Here is a 24,898-nt window from a genome sequence, read left to right on the forward strand (position 1 = left end):
TGTCTAAAAACAGTGAAAAAAGAATAAAACACTGATATAACAAAGAATACACGCCCCCCTGGATAAGTAACCTCACTCTGCCAAACTGTGTATGAACATGGCCTGCCCTGACTACGCCTTTTGGATCTGTGGACTTATATTCATGTCTGGAGTTCATTTCAGGATTCTTCACTCACAGCCCCAGGATTGCCTGACCCTCCCTATGGACTGCAGCTGGTTTCTTCACATTCATCTCCTGGTTCTAATAAACCTCATTCTATTCAAACCTACTATCTGTGTGTGGCTGAATTTCCGGGTCTTCAGGAGTAAAACATTACAGATTTTCTTTTTTCTAAATGATTACAGCTATAAGAACAATACCTTGTACCTTGGTTTGTCACTTTTTGTAATTCTGTTGTAAAACGGTCACATTTATGTTGATCAATGTAAGTCATGTGTTTGTCATTTGTGATTAAAGTACATTTTGTGATGCTGATTACATTGTAGTACAGACCATTATTTTTGTCTAGAAAATATTGATGTGAAACAAATATGCCCTACAGATTTTTTTCATCTTATGAAATTACGGAAGCATTAAGTCAAATAATCCTGTTTTCAGTTAATCAAACAAACAAAAGCAACTTACTGTAAGTCCCTGTATAGAATGTTTAGCATTATAACCTTTTGCTTGTTCACTGGTCCTGTCCACTCAGTTACATGATACTGAAATGATCGTCTTTTATATGCAAGTGCAACAAAACACGTGTATTTTTCTGGTATGTTAGACACACCCACATGATGCTTGTGGAAGCTAGTTTACTGAGCAGCAACATTTATGTGGGAAGGAAAGTTAGTTTCTTTCAAAGAGTTTCTACAGGGATGTTACAACTGATAAGCTGCAGATGACACTGCTGGAGGATAATAAAGTAGTAAAACCAACTGTTTTGAGTAATGAAACCACTTCTTTTGTACTTTTTCCAAATATTTCCAACACCACCATTGTTGTCTGATTACCTTTTGCTTTGTCTGTTTAAAAAGTTGGTGAAAAAGGTCATAAAGGCAAGAGAGAGAGGTAGGACAGAGACCTCACCACCGAACAAAAACTCAGGCTGCAAGGAAATAAAAATAAATAAAAAGTATTGACATAGAGGCCTTTTTCATAGCAGGTGGTCTTTTTTAACCTGATTAAATCAAAATATGACTTTGTTTGCTCATATGCGGTTATGGTTACAGAAACTGTCCATCTTCCTTTACTAACATGTTGAGTGAAATCAATTTAATACAAAAAAAGACAAATCAGACGCTTGAAAAACATGTTGGAAATGAATTAGAATAATAATCGTTCTGAAAATCTGTTGCCAGGGGTTTGCTCTAACCCTGACAAGGGAGTATCAAAGCTAATGAAATCCTTCTCACCGTCTACATTCCAGTCCATCCAACTGCACTCTGAGCACCTTCCAGACAGGAGAAGTATTTCCTTGTGAGCTGTATAACTTATGCAAAAAAATAAGGTTCTTTCAAGCAAGTCAAATTCACCATGTATTTCACAAGATAAAGGGCAACAACTCAACCCAAACGTTGAAAAAGAAGAAAAAAAAAAGTCATCATCAGGCCTAGCCTTGCAGCTGGGTTTTGTTATAAAAGACAAGGGAAGAGCACGGCGAAGGCGAAGTGTTGCATTAGACTAGCGTATGGAACAGCTATTCTCTGCTGAACACACTGGAAGCCTGTATTATCGGCCATTTTTATTGCATTTGTGACACTAAAGAATCATGATAGGACCTAGCTTCTATTTAAAGCATTCTTCTTCAGAGTACAATATAGATGGAAAACTGCAGGATTTATCTTGAATTTAACATAAGGCTGGCAGATCAAATGTTCCAGCAGTTTCAGGATACTGAGCTGGGTGTTTAGTCATTGCTCTCAAAAGATACTTTTTCTTAAAGCTTATGTAAGCTCATCCTAGAAAAGAAAAACCAGACAGCTTTGCTGAGACATCCCAGCTTTTAAATGACAAAGAGCTGTTGTCTGTGAGACAGGGAAATCACTTCAACACAGGTTTGTACAGCACTCGTGGTTTTCACGATGACTGAGGAAGCTGTTGGTTTACAGACCTGTTTAGACCTCCAGCCTTCTCACTAATGTTAGCACATAAACGGCTGAATATGGTGCATAATCTCTTCAGTCAGATCTGAAAAAGAGCTTTTTTTTTTTTTTTATGTGGGTGTGTGTGTTGCCTAATAAGTAAACAATCATGTATGGGTGAACTAAAAGTCTTGTGTGAGAGAGAAGAATCCAACATTTCATAGAATTTATATCTGACATTCCTTCTCTAACAAAGAAGTACCAGTGCAGCATCATACGTCAAACACATGCAGCTACCTAAAACATGAACGTGTACAAACACACACACACACACTGTTACGCATGGACCCCTCGGAGACAGAAACAGGTTAACAGATCTTTATTTGCAAGAGCACAGATAAAGAGTCTTACTAGATCTGACCAAGGCAGCACAGACGTGGGTCACCAGGGAGCCTGGAAGGGACTTGGAGAGCGTCCATATGGTGCGTGGGTTAAGGTCCGACAGGGAATGACTGAGGTGCTGGTGTATAAGAGGACTGGGAAATTAACGGGACACAGGTGTAACTGGTTGGCTTGATGATTATGAGCAGATCAAGACCAGGTGAGGAAGATCAGGGGACTGCAGATGAACTGCAGAGAAATTACCGTTTTGGGGAAGAAGTTAAACTAATCAGGTAAAGACTTGAGCTCTGTTGGCTTAATTGATTAGCCTTGATTGGAAACGTGTGGACACATGAAATCAATAAAACATGATATTTCCTTTTATTTTACCCAAAGGAGGAAACAATCTGGACATTTTTTTCAAGGCTGAGAATAAATGTCATTGATCTTCTATCCATTTTGAAGCTACAATTATAAAAAGAAACAAAACTGTTGGATTTTCTGCACGCCACTTTTTTTTTCTTCTTTCCAGATAGTTTTCTGTCTGGACAGAAGGGGGCAGCAATCCCCCATCACTGCTTCTATCCTTGGCTTTGTGTGTGCAAGTTACACAGATTATTATTATTATTATTATTATTATTATTTTGTAACAACTGTTTGCTAGATGTCTTTAAATGATGAAGGTAGTTTGGAATTTGAGTTGACACACTGTGAGCTTTGCAAATTTGGTGTAGATCAGGGCTACTCAATGGGCTGCAGTTCTGCAAATTGCCAATGTTTCCCTGCTCCAACACACCTGACTCACAATAATGAGTCATTGTGCAGAGCTTCATAGGCTGATGGATCCATTTAATTTGAGTCAGGTGTGTTGGAGGAGGGACACATTGCAAAACTGCAGGACTGTGGCCCTAGTTGGAACCAAACTGAATAACCGTGATGTTGTTTGATCTGCTGCAGCAAAAGTTTTTTGTGTAATGTCATTCCATCCCAATTAACCCAGTAAAAACTGTACTCAGGTATGACTGTATATAATAAAGATAAATTAACTTTTATAAGTAAATTTTTGTTTTTTAGTAAACCTGTTTTATTGTAGCAGTATATGCTGACAAGATATTTTAATGTCACCCACATGCAAAGTTCAAAGTTCATTAAACTGCTACTTTAGACCGTTGTGTTAAATGGACAACTTGAAGTAAAATAAATTAAAAAAACTCAATTTTTTTTTCTTCTTCTCATTAACAAATGTTATATACTTATCAGGTATAATGTTTATATCTAACTTGGTATAAAGCTGTCACAGTATGTCAAACTGGGGAATTCACTTTCTGAGACTGTGAGAACCAACATTGGACCCCCCCAGAGAACTGTGTTATCCCCGTTTCTCTTCATCCGGTATACATCAGACTTTGCCTATGGGTCCCCATCATGCCACATATAGAGATACTCGGGTGATAACAGCTGTGGTGGTTTGCGTGGAGGGAGGGGACGCGGGGGAATATAGGAGGGTCATTTCAGACTTTACACACTGGTGCAGCTGCAATGGACTAATCCTCAGTATATATCTAAAACCGAGGAGACGATAGTGGATTTTGGGAGGCGGCAGACACATCACCTGTGGTAATTGAGGGGGAGGACACTGAGGTGGTCCAGACTTAAAACTATCTGGATGTCCACCTGGATCATAAGCTGGACTGGTCGGTGAATGCAGATGCAGCGTACAAAAAAGGACAGAGCAGACTCTTCATTCTCAGGAAGCTTAAATCATTTGAAGTCTGCAACACAGTGCTGTACCTCTTTCACCGGTCAGCTGTCGCCAGCGCTGTATTTTTTGCTGTTGTGTGCTGGGGAAGCTGCATGACAGCCAGAGAGTGAAAACACCCCAATGACCATCAGGAAGTGATACAGTAGGGTTTCTGTCTCTCCATGCAGTTAAAATGAGGAAATGACGACAAACAAGTTCTGTGTGCATCTGGAGGCTTTTCAGACACTTAAATTTGTCTTGAAGGCTCATCATTTTAAAATAGTTTTATACATGCCAAAATTAGTCAATAACAAAACACGCCAACAATCTTAAATTAAAATGAGATATTATTATTAATTAATTACGCAAATAAAAACATTGTACCTTTCACAGAGGCAGTAGAAAACATTATAGGGACAATTAAAATAAACAAGCAAACATGAGTTTTCAGTGTACAACATACATAGTGGCTTATGTCAGAAATCAAAACCTCAGTATTTCAGAAAATGAGCAATTTTGTTCAGTTGTGTCCCAACAGACTTCCTGAGATGATGACGTGCATCACAAAAGAGGAAATATTAAAGAGAGACCAGGAATAAAAACTTCAGAGAAGAAGGTTTGCAAAGGAGAGAAGAAGAAATCAGTCTAACAATAACAGGTAAAACAATGTTTAATTTCTGTTCAATTTTACCTTCAAAATATCAGTTTGAAAGTTATTGATGTGATTATCAGAATGCTTTGAGGCACTTTTTGTAAATGTAAGATCTGACAGTGATGGAAGAGGAGAAGTGTGTGGATGGAGGTCCGTACTCTTCAGAACTGATTCATTCATTAAACTGCCTCAGCCTGGGAAATAATATTTAGTTTTTTTGTACGGAATTAGTGCAAAAAAGAAATGACAAAAAAAAATCTTGATTTTAAAACCAAACCAATTTTCTAAAACCTGCTGATCAACAAAATAATATTCAAAGGTTTTTAAAAACCTTTAAATACTTAAAAGCAGTTGTAAAGATGATTAACTTTTTATCACAGTGCATTTATGTTGTCACACACCTAGGTAAAGTGTGCTAATACTGTAAGGGCTGTAAAAAATGATGCAATGTCCTGGGCTGGACATGTGATGTGGACTTTCCATTGTTTCCGAATTTTTGTTTTTACTGCATCTGCAGCACTGAAGTTTGACCTGTAGGAGGAAATCAAGATGCCTGTTCTCTTCTGGGCCACCATGTTTCTCACCCTAACAGGCAGCAATGCTGACACAGGTACTATTGGCTTTTTTTTTTTTTTTTGTCTTATAATTACATAAACGAGAAGGTTAAATGAAAGACATTAAATATGCATTAACATTTTTTTGTTTTACAATACTTCTACATTACATGCACTTGTTTTCATGCTAATCATTTTGAATGTATTGTGTCTACTAACAAGCAGCTTCTATCAGTAGAATAACCCTTGATTTTCTAATATTTAACCATATGATTGTCTCTTTGTGTTAACAGGTGCATCAACATGGGGAAAACAGCTCTGTCAGCATGGATTCTGCATCACTCTAGAGGAAGTAATAACAGCAGAGGCTGGACTTAGTTTTACGCTACCATGTTCTTTCACAGTTAGTGATGGCTTTACACCACAAAGTGTAGCTTGGTACCAATGTGCACCATCTAAAGAGAGATGTGGAGATTCTGATTTAATATTTCACACCAGTGACATAAAAGTTGTCAAGAGAGTGTCAATGTTGGAGCCCGATGTGAGTCGGATGAACTGCAGCATCGTGGTTAATGATGGCAGAGTGTCTGATTCTGGGTCATATCAGCTCAGAGTTATTGGTCTCCTGAATAACAGGACAGATGGATTCACATTCACCCCAAGAACAAATGTCTTTGTCAAAGGTAGGGAAAGCTATCTTTTGTCTAGTATAGCTCCACGGTGTAGTTGACTAACATGTTTCTGATTCTGTAATCCAAATGAATCAAAAGATTTTTACTTTTTTGTTTTTAAACTAAACTTTCACATGACATGCATTCATCTTTTATACTAGATTTTAATGGTTGATACAGTTTTTAATCATCAATTTTGTTTCTTTTTTGAGATAGTAAATATATTTTATGTTAATACATTGATAATCAGCTTCTGTGAAACAGATGTTGCAGTAACCCTTTATTTTCACATGTTTAACATATTTATTGCAGAAGAAGAAATAATTATGGTTTTTTCCCTTTGTGTTAACAGACTCATGGGGAAAGCAGCACTGTCAGCATGGATTCTGTGTCACTCTACAGGAGGGAAACGTAACAGCAGAGGCTGGAATCTGTGTTGTGATACCATGCTCTTTCACAACTAGTGATAGCTTTACACCTCAAACTGTAGTTTGGTACAAGTGTGAACCATCTAAAGCGAGATGTGGAGATCCTGACATAATATTTTACACCAATGAAGAAAAAGTTCAGTCTGGTTTCATAGGCCGAGTGTCAATGTTGGAGCCCGATGTGAGTCGGAAGAACTGCAGCATCATGGTTAATGATCTGAGGGAGTCTGATTCTGGGTCATATCAGCTCAGAGTTATTGGTCTCCTGAATGGAAAAACAGAGGGATTTACATTCTTTCCAAGAATAAATATCTCTGTTGAAGGTAGATAAAGTAATCATTTGTTTATTAAACTCCACATTCTTATTTCTAAAGTCAAAATTCAGCAAAACATTTTGCAGATTTTTGTAAATCTTTTTTGTGATCTTTGGGCAAAACAAAATGCTTTTTGAAATGTTTGAGAAAACAGATTTTTTTTATTTATTTATTTTTTTTATCACAGATTAAGTGAAAGATGACCACATAGGTCTCATAGTTCCACTAATGCACTGTTTCCATCAGATCTAAAGCAGAAGCCCACAGTGATGGTTCCTCCACTGACAGAGGGACGGCAGACCACACTGACCTGCACTGCTCCTGGTCTCTGCTCTGGCTCTCTTCCTGAAATCACCTGGATGTGGAGAGGAGCAGGAGGGAAGGACGTTTACATCCCAGGAAACGTCACTGCTGTCCACACTGAGAGTCTGACTGCAGTCTCACAGAGACACAGCTCATCTTTGACCTTTAACCCTTCAGCTGAACACCACAACATCAATGTTACCTGTAAGATCAGCTTCACAGGGGGCACAACTACAGAGAAGACTGTCACTCTGCAAGTGAACCGTGAGTAATATACAGAATAAAACTTCTATGTTTTCCAGATTTTTTACTTTGTAGTGTTCTCACTAGAAAACAGTTAACTTTGTCTAATAAATGTGAATTATTGGGGAGGACGTTGGGACTCTGCAGTGTTGACAGCTTCCCTCCATCACTTGTCATGTGGACCAAACTTAATTCTTGTGTAATCCTGCTCATAAACAAAAGATCAGCCACATTTGTCGTCACTAACATGGCAGCAGAACAAACTGTACATCTGTACAACAAAATACACAAACAGGACTTTTATGAAATATGTAGGCATTACTGAAAGGTGTAGGTAAAATATACTGATCTTCAGTGTATTTAGTGTTTACATAATGTTCTTTACAGGTCATGATAAATAGAGTATATGTCTCATATTTGACCATAATTTCTTTCTTTTTTCAGTCGATCTTGAGAAACATTGTGGAGTTGTTCCCTGGACTGTTGCTGGTGTTTCACTAGCTGTGAATGTTTTCTTTATAATCCTCTCATGTTGCCTCTGGTATAACTCAGTCTCTATCTTTTGTTTTTATTTTTTTCCAATATGCCAAAGCTTTGAAAGCAACAAATAAGGAGCTGCTCTTTCTGCTTTGTCTCTCCAAAGGAACACAAGACAAAAGGTGAAACCAAGTCAAGAGGACCGAACTTACGTGTCACTGCAAAAATTGAATACATCTCCAGAGTATGATGTTATTGCACAACGACAGCACCGATAAGCCTTTACATGGATTTCCTTTAGTGAGCTTCTTCACTGTGAATTTATGTAATGTATTCCTTTAAACAAAAGGAACAGATGGGACACATCTCAAGAACTTTAATGTTTATTAACTTATACATGTCAGATAGATTTCCTTACAGAGACAAAAGGATTTACTTCTTCCAAGAGAGAGTTGGACACTGAAAGTGCACTCAGGAATTTCTGACTCGAGCTGGAATATCTAACAGGTCAAACTGGTCAACTCTTCTCAGAAAGGAGTAAGAGTTGAGCATTGGCCAAACTATGATTTTGTATTTGGGGGGTTACTCAGGAAAGATATCCTATCTTTCATTTGAATTAATGAAAAGCCTGGAAACTAAAGAAATAACATAAATTTTTATTTTTTATTGCCTTAAAAATTTTAGGTAATGGAATATGATAACTTGAGTAGATTTCACTTTAAATTTTGCTATTCTGCAGATCTTACAATAAAGAGTTGTGTTAAAAAGATATTTTTCTAAACTCTTAAAAGGGTTTTATATACTTTAAGCAGACTTTTTTTTTTTTTTTAAAGACCTGGGAAAGATTCTTTTCTTCTGGGAAGAGTAGTTAATTGATTTTGTTCTATCCGATCAAATAACTTCCACAGCACATATGTTCTTGGAGAAGCAATATATATGTGTGTATTATTTATAAAGGCAGCTCAGATATTCAAGATTTGCTGATCAACTTTAGTTGAATCATTTATTCCTTCTTTAATGTTTTTCTTTAAGCTTTGTTTATCTAATGAGTTGTTGTGTTTTATTTCATTGTGTTACGAAGGACTTATTAATGTTCATTACATGTACTTCATATTTAATGTTTAACAACTTACACGTGGGATTACAAATGTTTTAATTTGATACTTTTAAACAAAAGAAATCAGAAACGTTTGTAACATTAAACCACTCCTTAGGGTAGATATTAGGAACCTGATCTCTTGAACTTTCACTGCATGGAACCTGCTCTTATTGGTTGGAGCCAGTAACCACGGTGATACAGTAACCACACCTCCAGGTCATCTTCCCCAATCTGAACCCCAAGCAACTGGAAGCCATAGACCCTCTCCACATAGTCTCTGCTGATGAGCAATGGCTGGATGTCTGTTTTTTTTGCTCCTGAAGTCTATCATCAGCTCATTTGTTTTGACTGTTTAAGGATCAGGTTATTGTCCCTACTCCACCTCATCCCTGTATGCAGACTCGTTCCCCTCCTCCGAGATGACTCCTACCACTGTGGTGTCATCTGTAAACTTAATGATGGTGTTGCTGGAATGAGTGAGGGTATTGTCATGGGTGTAGAAGGTGTACAGTAGGGGGCTCAGCACACAGCCTTGAGGGCAGCCCGGGCTGGGGCTGATGGTTGAGGAGGTGTGATGGCCTGCTTTCACCCTCTGGGTGTGATCCAACAGGAAGTCCAGGATCCAGCAGCAGATGGAGGAAGACCATCCCATCTCTGCCAGTTTGGACACGAGTCCGTGGGGGAGGATGGTGTTAAATGCAGTGCTGAAATCAACAAAAAGCAGTCTTGCATAGCTCCTCCGCTGCTCCAGATGGCTTAGAGCAGTGTCCATGTGTGCATCCAGAGGACCGAAGCTGAGCCTGCATGAGAATGAACGTAGAAATACACAAGGATGATCTGACCAAGAGGTGCAGGATAGGACAGAAAATCTACCTCTGCACATGTCCTTTTGTCAAACTAGTTAAACTCAAACTAGTTTGTTTCATGTTTTGATTGTTTTTTGGAACAAGTTAACTTACACCTGCTCACTTAAAACCACAGCACAAAATTTTCTGGCTTTTTAAGATCAGCTTTTCTGATTTTTGCATCACTTCAGGGATTAATTCAGATAATTTTTTACTATCCACCGTCTGATGACGCCAACCCCAGTCGATCCTCTGAAGGAGGAGAATAGCAACCTGCAATATTAACATTTATTTACACAAATAAATATTTACATTTATCTAACTAGTCGTCTTTTGTGATTTTTCCTTTGAATCATGGTTTTGAAGCCCTTCAGACAAGTAATTAGCATCCAGAGGTGGATTAATTTTGTTGATTTAATTAATTTATTTAATGAATCTAAGATTTTAATGTTTTCCTTGCTGCCATAGTTATTGTAATAGTAAGGTGGTGCCTCTGAGGTTTACAAATATTAAGAGTAATAATATTTTATACTGATTATTAAATTAATATTTTATATAAACATTATACATCTTAATATAATTAATTGTTTTAACTGTTGAAACGAAGAAAATAAGCCAACATCTCTTCTAGTAACTCTACATTCCTGAGGTCAAAGGCCTGATGTCACAAATGGATAAAATGTTTCTGTGGCAGTTGGATATTTTTAACCATGGTTTATCTCTTTTTATTCTCTTTTTACCATGTAACTCTTACCTTCATGGGCTCATTTATACCGTTGCTCTCAGACCTGCTAGAGGTCACATATTCTTTCAAAATAATTGTAGGCCTTTTTGCTGTGGATGAAAGATAAGTTATTGGTGTGATATGGAGGAGGACAGTCTCCTTAATCAGGACACAGATGTGAAACTGATGGTAATGTGTTTATGAATATTTACTCTTTCTGTCTATAATGTGATTGTGATAAACATTAAACTGGTTTTTAGCTGAACATGATGCATGAAGATGATTTAACACCTTTTAAGTGAGAACAGGAACTTCTCAGAGACCATGTAAGTGCTCTGATGCCATTTATAGTGATGACTTCCGTCAGACTGCAGCCAAGTCATCTGCCATCCATAGTAGGTGTTACTTTTGTGTTTAGAAGGACATCTGTAGATATTATCTTTTCTTCTTCTGCCTTTTTTTTCTTTGAGGTCTAGATGAGGGGGTTAGCAGGGGCACTGAAGGGTGTTTCAAATGAGAACGTTTTAAAGCCAGGATTTTAGTAAATAATTAGCTTGTTATTAGAACTTAAGTGGTCATCACATGTTAAATTTAGAAAAGCAAACAGCAAACAATATTTTTCAATGTTGATGTAGAACAAGGGGTGGCCAAGTCATGCCCTCGAAATCTACTATCCTGCAATTTTTAGATGCATCCCTTCTCCAACAAACTTGCAGCAAATGAATGGCACGTTACCAGGCCTCTGCAGAGCTGAATGACATTCAATTCAGGTGTGTTGGAAAAGGGTTGATTAAGCAAAGCTGACATTATCAGAGGAAGAGAGGAAAAGAAAGAGAGAAAGAGACAGAACAAGAGATAACACAAAGGTCAAGAAAACACATTTTACTGGCTGGAGAGAGCTCACAGTACAGGTATGCAAGCTGGATGCCAATATTGTCCATCGATAGGGGACGCATCATTAAGAATATGGCAAAATGTCTGTATTATGTCTTTAAGGTGTTTAAAGGATTTTTGCAAATGTTTGTATTCTGCAGTTTCTGAAGGATGTGTTTAAAAGAGACCAAACAGACAGTTTGAACTAGTGGGGATATCAGTGAACGCACAGTAGCAGTGCATGTTTAGCCAAATGTATGAGTGAAAGATTTATCTGGAGTTTCAACTGGGCAACAGGTTATTAGGGGCCTCCTTTCTTTCGCTCTCTGAGTCTGTTTGCTGGGCTCCATGGGAAATGGCTAAAAAATGATCTGTGTCAGAATTAAAGGTGCTAAAAATTTTATATTTATTTTTTTTTTTTTATTTAATCTTTATTTTACCAGGTAAGTCCCACTGAGATTACAAAATCTCTTTTTCAAGGTAGGCTTGACCAAGACAGCCAAATTCCATTGCAGTCAGTAATCATTAATGGGACATTGTGTAACATTTTCTGTTGTTTACTGACCACAACTGATGTCTGCATTTATATATGTGTTATCATTTGGTGTATAATGATCTCCGCTAAAGATCTGACACATTTAACAAAGTAAGCAAAGAATTTTAGATTTGTTTATATAACAGGGAAGTCTGTAGGGTTTTTTCCATGACAGTCTGTCATCTTGAAGCTACAACCTTCGGCAAAGGACGAGGAGCATCAATGCGGAATCTCTGCGAGCCAGTGCACAGTGATTTAGATGCTGGAGGATAAAATAAATGAGAGCAGCTTACTACTCCTGCAAGTTGGAAAATCTGGTAAATTGTTATTCACAAAAATACAGGACCATGCAAATGCAGCAGAAGCATGGGAGCCATTTTCACCAATGGCAAAAAATGTGTAAAGGGGACATAAAAGACAGCATGACCAGCTGAAAAAGGACAAATACAAAAAGGAAAAACATCAGGCTAGCCTTCCCCAGGTAGAAGGAGGTCAAAAAAGAGACATATTTTAAAAAGGGAGGCTGAACTTGACAGCTTTCTCCTCAATAAGTCAACGGTACTGCCTCAATGAGCCTAAAGCCAACTTTTTCATTCGGTTTTGTTAGACAGTGTTGCTTGTTACCATGGGCAACATAACTATGCTGCTTAAATACACCAGCCTTGCTAGTACAGAAGTGTATGTTCATGTGGTTTCAGTCATGTAAATGCCGGCTTTCAGTTGTGGTAAAGCCAGACTAAAAGCCAGTGGGAAGACTTTATAAGCTGGCTTTTACTGTGACAAAAAAGTTGGTGTTGTGTCAGGACCAGTTTCCCGTTTGAGATCCGTTCCCCCTATGAGGACCACTCTTCCTTCTAAACACAGAGGAGCGATATCTGACAGTGAATTTCCATCCACCAGATGTTTTCCCCCTGACCAATTATGATCCAGACAGAACTTCTTCACCTGAGTGAACATTCAATTAACTATCAGATGACATGCTTTTATCGGTGTTGTTGAGGCTTTTTGAGACACAGTGGCTTCTATTGTTCCAACACGTGTTTGAGAAATGTGACGCTAGAATGCACTATACAATAGAATGCCATACACCAGTTCAGTGTTAGATGGCAGCAATCCTTACACAACGTTGCTTTAAAACAACCATTCAAAAATATTTTCTCAAATGTTTCACCATGATGTAGGGGGTCACGTGACCAGACAACAAAATGCAGAGTTTTACAAGAAATTAGAAATCTCTATCCTCCTCAAAGTGGAGTCTCGCAGGACAAGATTTTATGAGAATAATAGCTAATGCACTAAACACCATTCAATGGAAACATCTGCAAATTCCAGTTTGTCGAAATGTTAGAAATATCGCTTTTATTTTGTGAAAAACTGTAGTGGAAACACAGCTACTGAGGACTCTCCCTCCCTCTCTGTCATTGTGTGTTGTCTTTTTCTTACTAACTGCTCCCTTAATGAAGACGGAAGCTATATTCACTGTCTTTCCCTTCATCTGTTCTGACATGATAAATTAATGCAAAATGCCAAATATATCAACTATACCACCATCATTATAAACAATCCTAGCAAATTTATCTATATACAATGATCTGATTTTCTTTCTTTTTTTTGTCATAACTAAAATATAGTTATATGTATTTGTTCTTTTAAGGTTAACATTTAAGTGAAACTGCCATGGGTTGGTTGGTTGGACCTGAGTCTATTCATGTTAATTGCTTTCAGCTGCAGGAGGTGAATGGGCCCATTTGGATCCTCTCTCTACCACACCTGTCTTGTATCTGCTAATCGAGAGGCTGGCTATATCAAGCTGCAGGCTGCAGGAGTTCCTTGCCAGGTCGTCTGCTCTACTCGGCCTGAGACTGCTCCAGGAAGTCTTCTGCCTGCCTTGCCTGCCTGATCTTCAGCGGTCTCCACCAGATTCCGCCTGCTGTTCTGCTTCCCCACCGGCCACCCTACCCAGTATGGAGAATATTAGATTTTTCTCCCGAGCCTTGGATCCTGCACAAACTAAGTAGGACTGGTTTGTTATTTCAAGATTCCAACTCTATTGATTTGTGCGCTACATTCATTAATTCTGACTCTCCTTCCAAGCAGAATTTACTACACGGTGAAGACCTCTACTCTTTTTTTCCGCCGTACATGCCATTGGAGTTAAAATAAGCTTTTACATTTACAGTGGGTTTTTATCTGCTCCTTGGCTCCATCATCTTTCCCGCATTATGACAAACAATTTGATGACAATTTTAGTAAAGAACAATATTAACATGTTGAATCTGAAGACGCACAAGATGTCTGAAACTACTTTGCTGAAAGCAACACAATGTGCTGTTGCTTTCATAGAAATCATAGAAATAACATACATGGACAGAAATGACTTGCAGTAGGCTGCATGTGGTGGAGAGAGAGAAAAGGGGAAATGCTGAAAGCAAATGGTACATCTTTAAATCTAAGTATTTAAAGTACTTTTTTAGAGTGTGTTAACACAACCCAGTGGTGAACGTAAGGAAATACTGTATCTTTAATGCATTGTTAAAGATTCACAAACAAGTTACAAAGAATTGTGCAGGCTTGGCTTCGTGTGTGTACATATACATGAAGTCTGTACATTAAGATGAGATCTTTTAAAACTCAGTAAATGGAAACTTTCAAGTAATTTTAGACAGTCTGTCTTTATTAGTGTACCCACAAACTTCCTGAAATCTTGATGATGCACAGAGGGAGGACATAGAAAAGTGAGCAGAGGAAGAGAAGAAGAGAGACTTCACAGAAAGTATGCAAAGAGATGAAGGAGAATGATATAAGAGGTAAAAAGAAAAAAAAATTCTATTTAAAATCTGGTTTTGGACTAAAACTGAGTCTTAACTCAACTGAGTGAGTAGATGTTTTACTTTATGGGTTTATTTTTGTATTAAAATTGTTGTTGGATTTTGTGAACAACCACTGATGTAAAAGTAATTTTTCTAAAGTAAAGAGTTTTCATTTCTTTTCATTTCTGTTCTTTAAAGTCAGCCAGTAGTCCCGGTTCTTGGTAAAATGTGCTAATATTCCAACATCCTGTGTTTCATGGCTGATGTCAAGTGTGGAATTTACCATTGATTCAGTTTCTGTATTTTTCCTGCATATTCTGCAATAAAGTTTGTTCTAAAATGAGAGAAAGTGTCCAGCATCAAACCAGGATGTTTGTCTTCTTCTGGATCACTGTGTTTGTGTCTGTGAGAGGCAGCAGTGCTGACACAGGTACCTCATACATGTTCTTAATCATTTTGTGCCACTGCAGAGATTCAAATTATATTTACATGTTTGTTTGTGACAGCATTGTCAGATAAAATGCTTTTCTCCCTAAATCTGCATTAACAGGAGCTCCTCTCTGGACATACCCATACTGTTACAATGGATTCTGTATCACTCTAATGGATGGACCAATAAGAGCAGAAGCTGGACTCTGTGCTGTGATTCCATGTAATTTCACTACTGGTGATGGTTTCACACCCCAACACATAGTTTGGTATAAATGTGGGCAAAATGAAGAAAGATGTGGTGAGTCTGACATGATATTCAACACAGACAAAACCAATGAAAATATTAAGTTTGGGTTCAAAGGACGAGTGTCACTGCTGGAGCCTGATGTGAGTCAGAGGAACTGCAGCATCATGATTAATGACCTCAGCAAGTCTGATTCTGGATGGTACCAGCTCAGAGTTAATGGTCTGTTGAATGGAAAGACAGGTGGATTTACATTTATACCAAAAACAAAGATCTCAGTTACAGGTAGGAAAACTACAGCAAGAAACAAGGTTTCTGGGTCTTTGTGTGTGTGTGTGTGTCTTTCTTCTTTTTTCATCTTAATGAAGCAAAAAGTAATTCTTGGAATTAACTCTGTAGCTAACACTGTAAAACTCCATACTTTTCATTTTGTGTTTCATATTCTTGTCACTTTTCATCCCACATTTAAGTAAATGATGATCTTCAAATTGCTCATCCAACATGTTTCCACCAGATTTAAAGCAGAAGCCCACAGTGATGGTTCCTCCACTGACAGAGGGACAGCAGACCACACTGACCTGCACTGCTCCTGGTCTCTGCTCTGGCTCTCATCCTGAAATCACCTGGATGTGGAGAGGAGCAGGAGAGCAGGACGTTTACATCCCAGGAAACATCACTGCTGTCCACACTGAGAGTCTGACTGCGGTCTCACAGAGACACAGCTCATCTCTGACCTTTAACCTTTCAGCTGAACACCACAACACCAATGTTACCTGTAAGATCAGCTTCACAGAGGACACAACTACAGAGAAGACTGTCACTCTGCAAGTGAAACGTGAGTTTTTCAATGTCTTGATGGATCCCGGTGTTCCTAAGAATTTAGTTTAATTTGACAACTTTACTGTTTCTGCAGGGCATTTATTTTAAGCTATAAATAATGTTATTTATTTTGTTCTCTTTTAGATGTGAAAGAAATAAATATTAATGGGGACAGAGATGTGGAGGAGGGCAAGCCTCTGAATCTGACCTGCCATGTTGAAAGCTTCCCTCCATCACTTGTCAGCTGGACTAGATCTAGAACAGCAACATATCTAACTAGTGATACTCTGTCTGTCCAGCAGAACAAATCTGCCACCTGCTTGGAGAAGGAAAGAATTTGTTCTTTATTCATTTCTAACTTGACAGCAGAAGGTTCTGGACTTTACATCTGCAATGTAAAACATCTGAACAACACCATGACTAAAGAAGTCAACATAACAGTGATCTGTAAGTACATTTTGCTTGATGCTTTTGACCTGGCCCAAAAAATACAATGATGCAATGTTTCTTTGTGTGTGTATCAAATATAAAACATATGTTGTTAAATAGTTATAAAGCCGAGTTTAGTATTCAGAGTGATAAGATTTAACCCTGCACCATATTTTCAAATGTATGCCAGCTAAACATCAGTCCCATGTTATCTTGTAGCATACTCCAGCTTACAATGTTTTAGACTTTGACTCCCCTGGTAATAACTTCAAAAGCAGTGTTTTAGACCATGTGTAAAACTGTTTTAGATTTTTGTTATGCAGGCGTTTATTCACAGTAGACTCTTTTAAAACAGGAACTAGCATTACAGCAAGAAACACTTTGCAGTGCTGTGAGTTCCTATTTTAACAGAAACAGCTTTTTTGGCTGCTGGCTGCATGGTGGTGTGGTGCACCCCTGCCTCACAGCAAGAAGGTTGCTGGTTCGAGGCTGGGAGGAAGTTCAAACAGTGGACTTTTTTATGTTTGAAATTTGCATGTTCCTCCTGTGCATGTGTGGGTTCTCTCTGAGTACTCCTGCTTCCTTCTACCATCCAAGGACGTGCATGTTTGGTCACACTAAATTCTTCCTAGGAATGAATGTGAGCGTGAACATGTCAGTGTGGTTGTTGGTCTCTCTGTGTTGGCCCTATGATGGTTAACGGTCCAGGGTGTACCCTGCCTCTCGCCTGCTAATTGGTGGGATAGGCTCCAGCTTCCCTGTGAACCTGAATTGGACAAGTTGGTATAGAAAATGGGTGGATGGCTTTTAATGCTCCTTAAAGTGGGTTGCATAAGTGTGCCCTCCTTTGGTGGTATTTGCTGTTGCTTTTTTTTTTTTTCATTTATTACAACCTGTAATTTTAAGCCACTACTGCTGTTGTGCAGTATGGATGGGATATTTTTTTTCAAACTTTGAAAAACATAAAGAAACCTCAGATCTATAATCTCCATCCTGTAAACTTGTGCTCCACAGGGTATTGGGGACCTCTCACACCCCTGTCCCCCTTGTGTGTGGCTGGGGGCGGGCAGGGGGAAAGGGGTTGCCCCAGGTCCGGGTCCCGGGGTGGCTGCGCTCGTGGGCTGCTGGCACTGTGGGTGTTAGGTCAAGGGGGGGTGCTTGGGGCTCGCTGTCCTCTGGTCGGCCTGGGGCATGGTGGGTGGGTTGTGTGTGGTGTTGTGTGCTTGTGGGTGCGAAGCGGGGGAGGGTGTGAGTGTGGGGTTATATGGGGTGCAGATTGGAGTAGGTGGGGAGTGGGGGGAGGGGGCCGATGGCATCCTGGTTCGCGGGGTGTGCGGCTGGAACATCGGGGTGTATGCTGGCCTACGCCGGGTGGCTCCCTGGGGGGGCCTGGTCCTCCTAGGCATGTTGCGGGCCCTCTGCCTTTGGGGGGTGGGGCGGCCGCCTCTGGGCTCCTGGGGCCCTGGGCCCTTCGCTTTGGCTGCCCTGGGTGGCCGGTCCCTGGCGGGGCCGGCAGCTGCTGATCTTGGCCCACTGGGACCTGTGCCCCGGGACCGTGGGGGGGCTCTTGCTGGGGCTCTCCTCTGCCGCCCTTTGGGTGGGGCTGGAGTCGTCTTCGTGGTGGGGTAACTTGGGTTGGTGCTCCGGGTCTGCTGCTGAGGGCCCGGGTCTCTGGCCCTGGTCTTCCTCTGGCCTCCGTGGAGGCGTGGTCGCATTTGCATGATCTCACTCACCACTCTTCATCACTGATCACTCATTGTTTCTTGTGCTCTGCATGCTGACACAGTGTTACGACCCGACTCAGGGGTATGGATGGGCGTAACAAAGAACATGACGTGGACAGGTGGTAAATTATAATGAAAGCACATTTATTTGCAATTCCCGTGAAAAGTGATGGACAACCTGTAAAACAAAATAAAGATGAGCTGGGGTTAGCGGACCTGCAGAAAGAAACAAACCAAAACCTATACCAAACACTCACCGAGTGCACACAAAGACACGACCGCAACTCGGTGAGGAACTATAACCAAACAAAAGCAGCAGGCCCATAAACTAAAGTGACAGTCGTCACAGCACAATAAAACACTAACCTAGCCCAGCTCTAACACAAACACAAAGTAAACTTAACTCAACTAAACACTTAAGGCACCCATTGTGGAAAAGGAGGTGGTCGCGACACACAAACCCGGTGCACAACTCGAGGGGGAGAGCGGCCGGAGCCATTCTGGCTTCTCCCCCTCCAGACCTGCCTCGGCTGCAGCCTTTTCAGCCTGAGCTTCGCCGTAGGCTGCAGCCTGACTGGTCCAGGGGTGCCAGTCACACAGGGGCGGGGACAAAGGCGCTGGCCTTGGCCACTCCGGGCAGCGCTCTGCCGCCCCTAATCAAACACAAACGGCCACAGCTGTCTGCAAACAGCAGGGGCTGTAACACACAGTCACTAAGTTGTCCAGTGGGTTTTTATACCTTTAAAAGTCTTTTTTTTTTATTTTTTATTTTTCCTGTGAGTTAGTTTCTGGTCGCTGTTATGTCGTTTTGATTTGGTTATTATTTAAAAACTCTTAATCACTAGCACCTCTGTTTTTTCTGTGTGTGTGCTTTTGTTTTTGTAAAAGTTGTAGGAAATTTTCTGGTGTGTTCATGTACAGGTGTAACAGTTTGTTGTCTGGTGATGGTGTGGACTGAAGGGTCGTTTCCTTCTGTCTGTGATGTTTTTGTCTCCTTTCTTCTTACCCTTTTGCTCCTTCTGCTATTTTCCATCTTTTTCTGTCCCCTCCGGGCAGGTCCAGCAAGATTACATAGATTCCATGATTCAAAGTAAATAAATAAATTAATTAATCAGATTATCAAGAGGAGCCTTACCCATAGGCCTCCCCTTGGCAGAGCAAATTTGCTTGCTATGATGCTGGACACGACAAGTTAAAAAAAAAAAAAAAAAAACTTGTGTTCCACAGATTAAAGGAAAGTTCAGATCTCTGGCAGAACAACTGTAAAGAAAGGAGATGCTCTGAATCTCACTTGCAGCATTGAAAGTTTCCCTCCATCACTCATCATGTGGACCAAACAGAGTTTCAGCACAAACCTACAAAGTGGAATCAGCCTCCTCAATGACACTGGTTCTTTCGGTCTGGTTGGGTGGCTCCTCTGCCTTTCACTTGGCTGTGTGCCCTGGGTCGGTGTCCTGGCGGTCGTGGCCTGTGGGCGGCTCCCGGTGCAGACGGCTCCCTGTGATAGTGTTTCCTTACCTGGCTCATCTGTGCTCAACCTCACATTAGTCTTTTAATATGTGCAAGTATGTGTGTGTGTATGTGTATGTGTATGTTTATGTTTATGCTTGCTTGTACATACTGGTATGTGAGAAGAAGCGGGGAGGGAGGGGGTTGTGTTTGTGTGTGTGTGTGTGTGTGGGCGGGGGGGCACTTTGTGCTGCATTTTTGTATGAAAAGTGCTTTATAAAAAAAGACTGGTTGATTGGAAAAAAAAATAAAAGAAACCTCAGATCTATAATCTCCATCCTGTAAACTTGTGCTCCACAGATAAAAGGAAAGTTCAGATCTCTGGCAGAACAACTGTAAAGAAAAGAGATGCTCTGAATCTCACCTGCAGCATTGAAAGTTTCCCTCCATCACTCATCATGTGGACCAAACAGAGTTCCATCACAAACCTACAAAGTGGAATCAGCCTCCTCAATGACACTGGATCAGCCACTCTTTTCATCTCAAATGTGACAGCAGAGGATTCTGGACAGTACGTCTGCACTGCAAAACATCTCAATACAACCATGACGGAGCTAGCTGATGTAACGGTAGCTTGTAAGTACACTGTTTAAATATGAAATTAAAGAATTTCTCCACATTTACATCCTACATCATGTGTGATTTTTATGTGTTCTTCCGTTTTGGTGGTTTTCCTTTTTTGACTTTTTATTTCTGTTTTGTTTATTTTAATAATAACCTATAATCTTCTTCTATTGTGCCATTACAACCTTTATACTTTGGCAAGTCACTAAGTAATAAGAAGTGTCGATGAAGTATATTTAAAAAACTGTTAATGTTTTTAAGAATAGGCTCAAGACCCACCTTTTAAATTTAGCTTTTACTTAATATTTATTAATTTTATTCTTATTTATTCTATTCCGCTAGCCTATTTATTTTTCTGTGTTAACCCATTTTTATTTATTCTATGCTTTTATTCTATTTATATTATTTTTAGGTTATTTCTCCAGTGTTCCCTCAGAGGGGGCTCTCTGCACCGGGGCCTTTCATCGGCTGTGGCTGCTGTGGCTCTGTCCTGTGGGTTCTTTCGGTCTGGTTGGGTGGCTCCTCTGCCTTTCACTTGGCTGTGTGCCCTGGGTCGGTGTCCTGGCGGTCGTGGCCTGTGGGCGGCTCCCGGTGCAGACGACTCCCTGTGATAGTGTTTCCTTACCTGGCTCATCTGTGCCCAACGTCACATTAGTCTTTTAATATGTGCAAGTATGTGTGTGTGTATGTGTATGTTTATGTGTATGCTTGCTTGTACATACTGGTATGTGAGAGGACGCGGGGAGGGAGGGGGTTGTGTTTGTGTGTGTGTGTGTGTGTGTGTGGGGGGGGGGGGGGGGGGGGGGGGGGGGCACTTTGTGCTGCATTTTTATATGAAAAGTGCTTTACAAAAAAAGACTGGTTGATTGGAGAAAAAAAAAAAAAAAGTAATTTCCATCCTGTAAACTTGTGCTCCACAGATAAAAGGAAAGTTCAGATCTCTGGCAGAACAACTGTAAAGAGAGGAGATGCTCTGAATCTCACCTGCAGTGTAGAAAGTTTCCCTCCATCACTCATCATGTGGACCAAACAGAGTTCCAGCACAAACCTACAAAGTGGAATCAGCCTCCTCAATGACACTGGATCAGCCACTCTTTTCATCTCAAATGTGACAGCAGAGGATTCTGGACAGTACGTCTGCACTGCAAAACATCTGAACACGACCGTAACGGAGCTAACTGATGTTACAGTAACTTGTAAGTACACGGTTTAAATATGAAATTAAAGAATTTCTCCACATTTACATCCTACCTTGTGTATTTTGTGATTTTTATGTGTTTGCAGGGTTTTCAGAGATCCTGGATGGTTCTGGATGTGTGCATCAGTCGGCGGTCCTGACCTGTGTGTGCATCAGTGAAGGGTTTCCTTTACCCTCCATCAAATGGCCGCTGCTGCAGAATCACAGAGAGTATTCTGTTATTACCATGGCGTCAGGCTACACTGTCAACAGCACTGTGACCCTAATGGTTAAGCACCATGACAACATGACTATTCAATGTGTCAGCAGCAATGACGATGGGGAAGCTAAACTAAACCTCAAAATCCAGCAAAACGTACCAGAAAAACAAGGTAAATGTTCTCCACTAAAATAATAAAAAAAACTATTAAACTATTAAACTATTACTCATCTATAAAACCCTCTAAAGTCCCTTATCTCTAGATCTAAGACAGCTTCTGTTTCAAGTATTAATAGCCAAGTAAAACACACGGTCTTCACATGCCGGTCATTAAGGTTGAGACTTTGATACGTGAATGAGTTAGTGTTCTTTTTGCAGGCCATCACTGTTCAAGTGGAGAGCTTTTCCTGAGCATCGCTGTTGTGTCTGTGTTTGTGAACGTCATCCTCGTGATCTACTGTGTCTTCCTTTGGTGAGTTACAACATGTTGATTTATTTTAAAGGTTTTAGTGGTGCACCTTGCACTTTTCGATAAATGATAACCTTCTTTTTTCTTTTCTCAAGGATTTCAAGAAAAAAGGTGAAACCAGACGAAGCGGAGAGGTTTTACATGTCGCTGCACCGAAAAGACACATCAGATGAATATGATGTAATCGGCCAGTCTTTGAGCTAACAGCTGCCAGAGAGATTATATTTCTACATAATCTTTTTAAAATGTACTGATTACTTATGTTAGTTTAATTTTTTGTAAAATCGTATTAATCTCAGGGTTTCTAAAAGGTATTAAAAAATACATTTTTGCTATGTATAAATATGCTTATAGAGCTGAAAATTAAACAGTCTCTTATAATACAGATAATACTGCTACAGCATGACGCCATAAAATGTGTGTGTGAAAGCTTTCCAGTGGGACCACATTCAGAGCCGCCTTCAGTGATTAGTAAATCAGCTATTAGCCCATTCTTTGTGATTTAAAACATAATTGGCCTTTTTAATTTGTCTTCCATTTTGGAACTGAAAACAAAATGCCAGTAAAATGTGAACAGATCTGAAGCCAGTCTTTTCTATCTGAATATGTTTTTAGGTTCTTGCATGTTCGGGTAATATAAAATGGCACTCTTAATGGTAAAAAAAAAAAAAAAACACCCCACAGGCAACCAGGAAGTGGTAAGGGAGTGTTCTTTAAAAATAATGGTAACTTTGGGGCCATTTCTCCAAAGATGCTACACAGTGTTAAAATGAGGAAATGGCAGAGGTGATACTTTCTGTGCATCTGCAGGCATTTAAAAGACTTCATCTTAAGGGTCATCATTTTAACACTGTTATTAACTAAGCTAATATAGGCGACCAAGGCACAAACAATAAAAGCAGCTTTGTATGTTTTTGGGGATAAAACATTTTTCATTTCTTTTTATTTTACTTTTTTAGAGTAGTTTTTGAATAGACTAGTCACTGTTTTGTCTCAGTTGTTGACTGATGTCACAGTGTAGTCATAGCTCCGTATGTAAATACTATGGTGAACATGCAACATCCAGTACTACATAATGTAATGTGAAGCAAATGTGGACTTTCCATTGTTTCTTTTTCTATATTTTACTGCATCTTCTGCAAAAGTGTGACCTGTAGAGGGAGACAAAAAAAATCAATTAAAATAATCAAATCAACGTGTCTCTTTTTTTATATCTGTCACTTTGTCTCCTGAACAGCAGAAGCTAAGCTTTGCTCTTTCACAACTAGTGATAGCTTTACACCTCATATTTTACTTTGGTACAAGTGTGCATATCTAAATTGAGATGTGGAGATCCTGACATAATATTTCACACCAATGACAAAGTTCCATCTGGTTTCATAGGACAAGTGTCAATGTTGGAGCCAGATGTGAGACAGTCAAACTGCAGCATCGTAGTTAAAGATCTCGAGTTATTGGCTCCTGAGTAACAGATGGATTTACATGTCTAAAATGTGTAAAAATAATAGAACTTGCATGTCATTGTAAAACACACATTCACCACCAGAGTATAATGTAATTGCATGAAAACACAATTAACCTTTGCACTGATGTCTTTGTTGAGAACTGAGAAATTAAAACTAGTATTACAAATATGTTGCAGGATATTATTGAAACTTTGGAAGCATTATTTGCTTGTCTGTCTCTACTGGAACCTGAGTATTAACTGATCTTTTACCATCTAACTTATCATGGATATGAGATTTTTGTTGCAATTTGATATTTTTATATGTGGTTTATCTTGTATGTATGTATATATATATATATATATATATATATATATATATATATATATATATATATATATATATATATAATTTTTGTTTTTGTTTGTTTTGTTTTTTTCTTACTATTTGACTGTCACCTTCATTAGCTTCATTTATAAAGTTGCTGTAATGAGGCCACATGTTCTGTTGCACTGAAACTAAGTACCTTGCACAGCAACTCAGAACATTTACACTTTCTGCTGGTATTCTGCAACATGGTTGTGACTTCGAGGAACATTCATCTGGTTTGTAGCTGCACTTGTTGGTAATGATGATCTGACACCTTTAAATGAGAACAGGAACTTCTCAGAGACCTTGTCTCAACATGGACGCACTTTATAGTGATCTTTAAATGACTTATCTTAAACTGCGGCCAAGCCATCAGTATAAAGTACTTTTATGATTCTAAAAACTACATTCACTTGTTCTTCTTTTCTTCTTCTTCTTTTCTTCCTTTTTTAAGTGCTAATTTACATATAAAAATGTGACAGTTATCAGAAAACTCAGTGTTTGAGCAACTTTTTTGACACTTTTTATGATGGTGAAGAAGAAGTAGTTTAGCATAAACAACACAATTTATTGAATAAAAATGCCTTTTTGTTTCATATTTCTTTGAGCATTATTAAATTGTTTCAAATGTGTGTCATGTAGCATATAACACCTCGCTAGAAAATGTATAAGCGTGCTGTAAATTGTCACATCCCCCGGCCTGAGGCCGGGTTCTGTGTTAATGTAAATACTGCTTTGTGATTGCCAACCAGTGGAACGCCTGACCTTTAAAAGGGAGGAAGC

The 24,898-nt window shown here is 39.4% G+C and overlaps 3 protein-coding genes across 4 annotated transcripts in view; all 3 read left to right on the top strand.

The window, feature by feature from the left end:
- The first annotated feature begins 4,776 nt into the window (after positions 1–4,776).
- Positions 4,777–10,039, top strand: LOC121641599 (sialic acid-binding Ig-like lectin 12). The gene is made up of 7 exons (XM_041987831.1): positions 4,777–4,844; positions 5,356–5,448; positions 5,686–6,075; positions 6,416–6,814; positions 7,052–7,372; positions 7,796–7,892; positions 7,995–10,039. Exons 2-7 carry the CDS (start codon positions 5,388–5,390, stop codon positions 8,104–8,106), a joined length of 1,380 nt encoding a protein of 459 aa, XP_041843765.1. The 5' UTR covers positions 4,777–4,844; positions 5,356–5,387; the 3' UTR covers positions 8,107–10,039.
- A 4,634-nt stretch (positions 10,040–14,673) lies between these two features.
- Positions 14,674–24,898, top strand: part of LOC121641598 (sialic acid-binding Ig-like lectin 5) — a 61,023-nt gene continuing 50,798 nt past the window's right edge. The window contains exons 1-3 of the mRNA XM_041987826.1: positions 14,674–14,778; positions 15,043–15,144; positions 15,265–15,675. Of these exons, the coding sequence (XP_041843760.1) occupies positions 15,054–15,144; positions 15,265–15,675 (502 nt within the window). The 5' untranslated portion in view covers positions 14,674–14,778; positions 15,043–15,053. The remainder of the gene's footprint in view (positions 14,779–15,042; positions 15,145–15,264; positions 15,676–24,898) is intronic.
- Positions 16,450–22,984, top strand: LOC121641600 (hemicentin-1-like). 2 transcript variants are annotated; one of them, XM_041987832.1, is made up of 6 exons: positions 16,450–16,656; positions 20,172–20,447; positions 21,356–21,631; positions 21,720–22,004; positions 22,211–22,304; positions 22,397–22,984. In XM_041987832.1, the coding sequence occupies exons 1-6, from the start codon at positions 16,626–16,628 to the stop codon at positions 22,503–22,505; spliced, it is 1,071 nt and encodes a 356-aa protein (XP_041843766.1). In that variant the 5' UTR covers positions 16,450–16,625; the 3' UTR covers positions 22,506–22,984. The 2 variants fall into 2 exon arrangements, with proteins under 2 accessions (XP_041843766.1, XP_041843767.1); XM_041987833.1 differs by lacking the exon at positions 20,172–20,447.

Source organism: Melanotaenia boesemani, chromosome 6 (assembly GCF_017639745.1).
Source record: "Melanotaenia boesemani isolate fMelBoe1 chromosome 6, fMelBoe1.pri, whole genome shotgun sequence".
NCBI lineage: Eukaryota > Metazoa > Chordata > Actinopteri > Atheriniformes > Melanotaeniidae > Melanotaenia > Melanotaenia boesemani.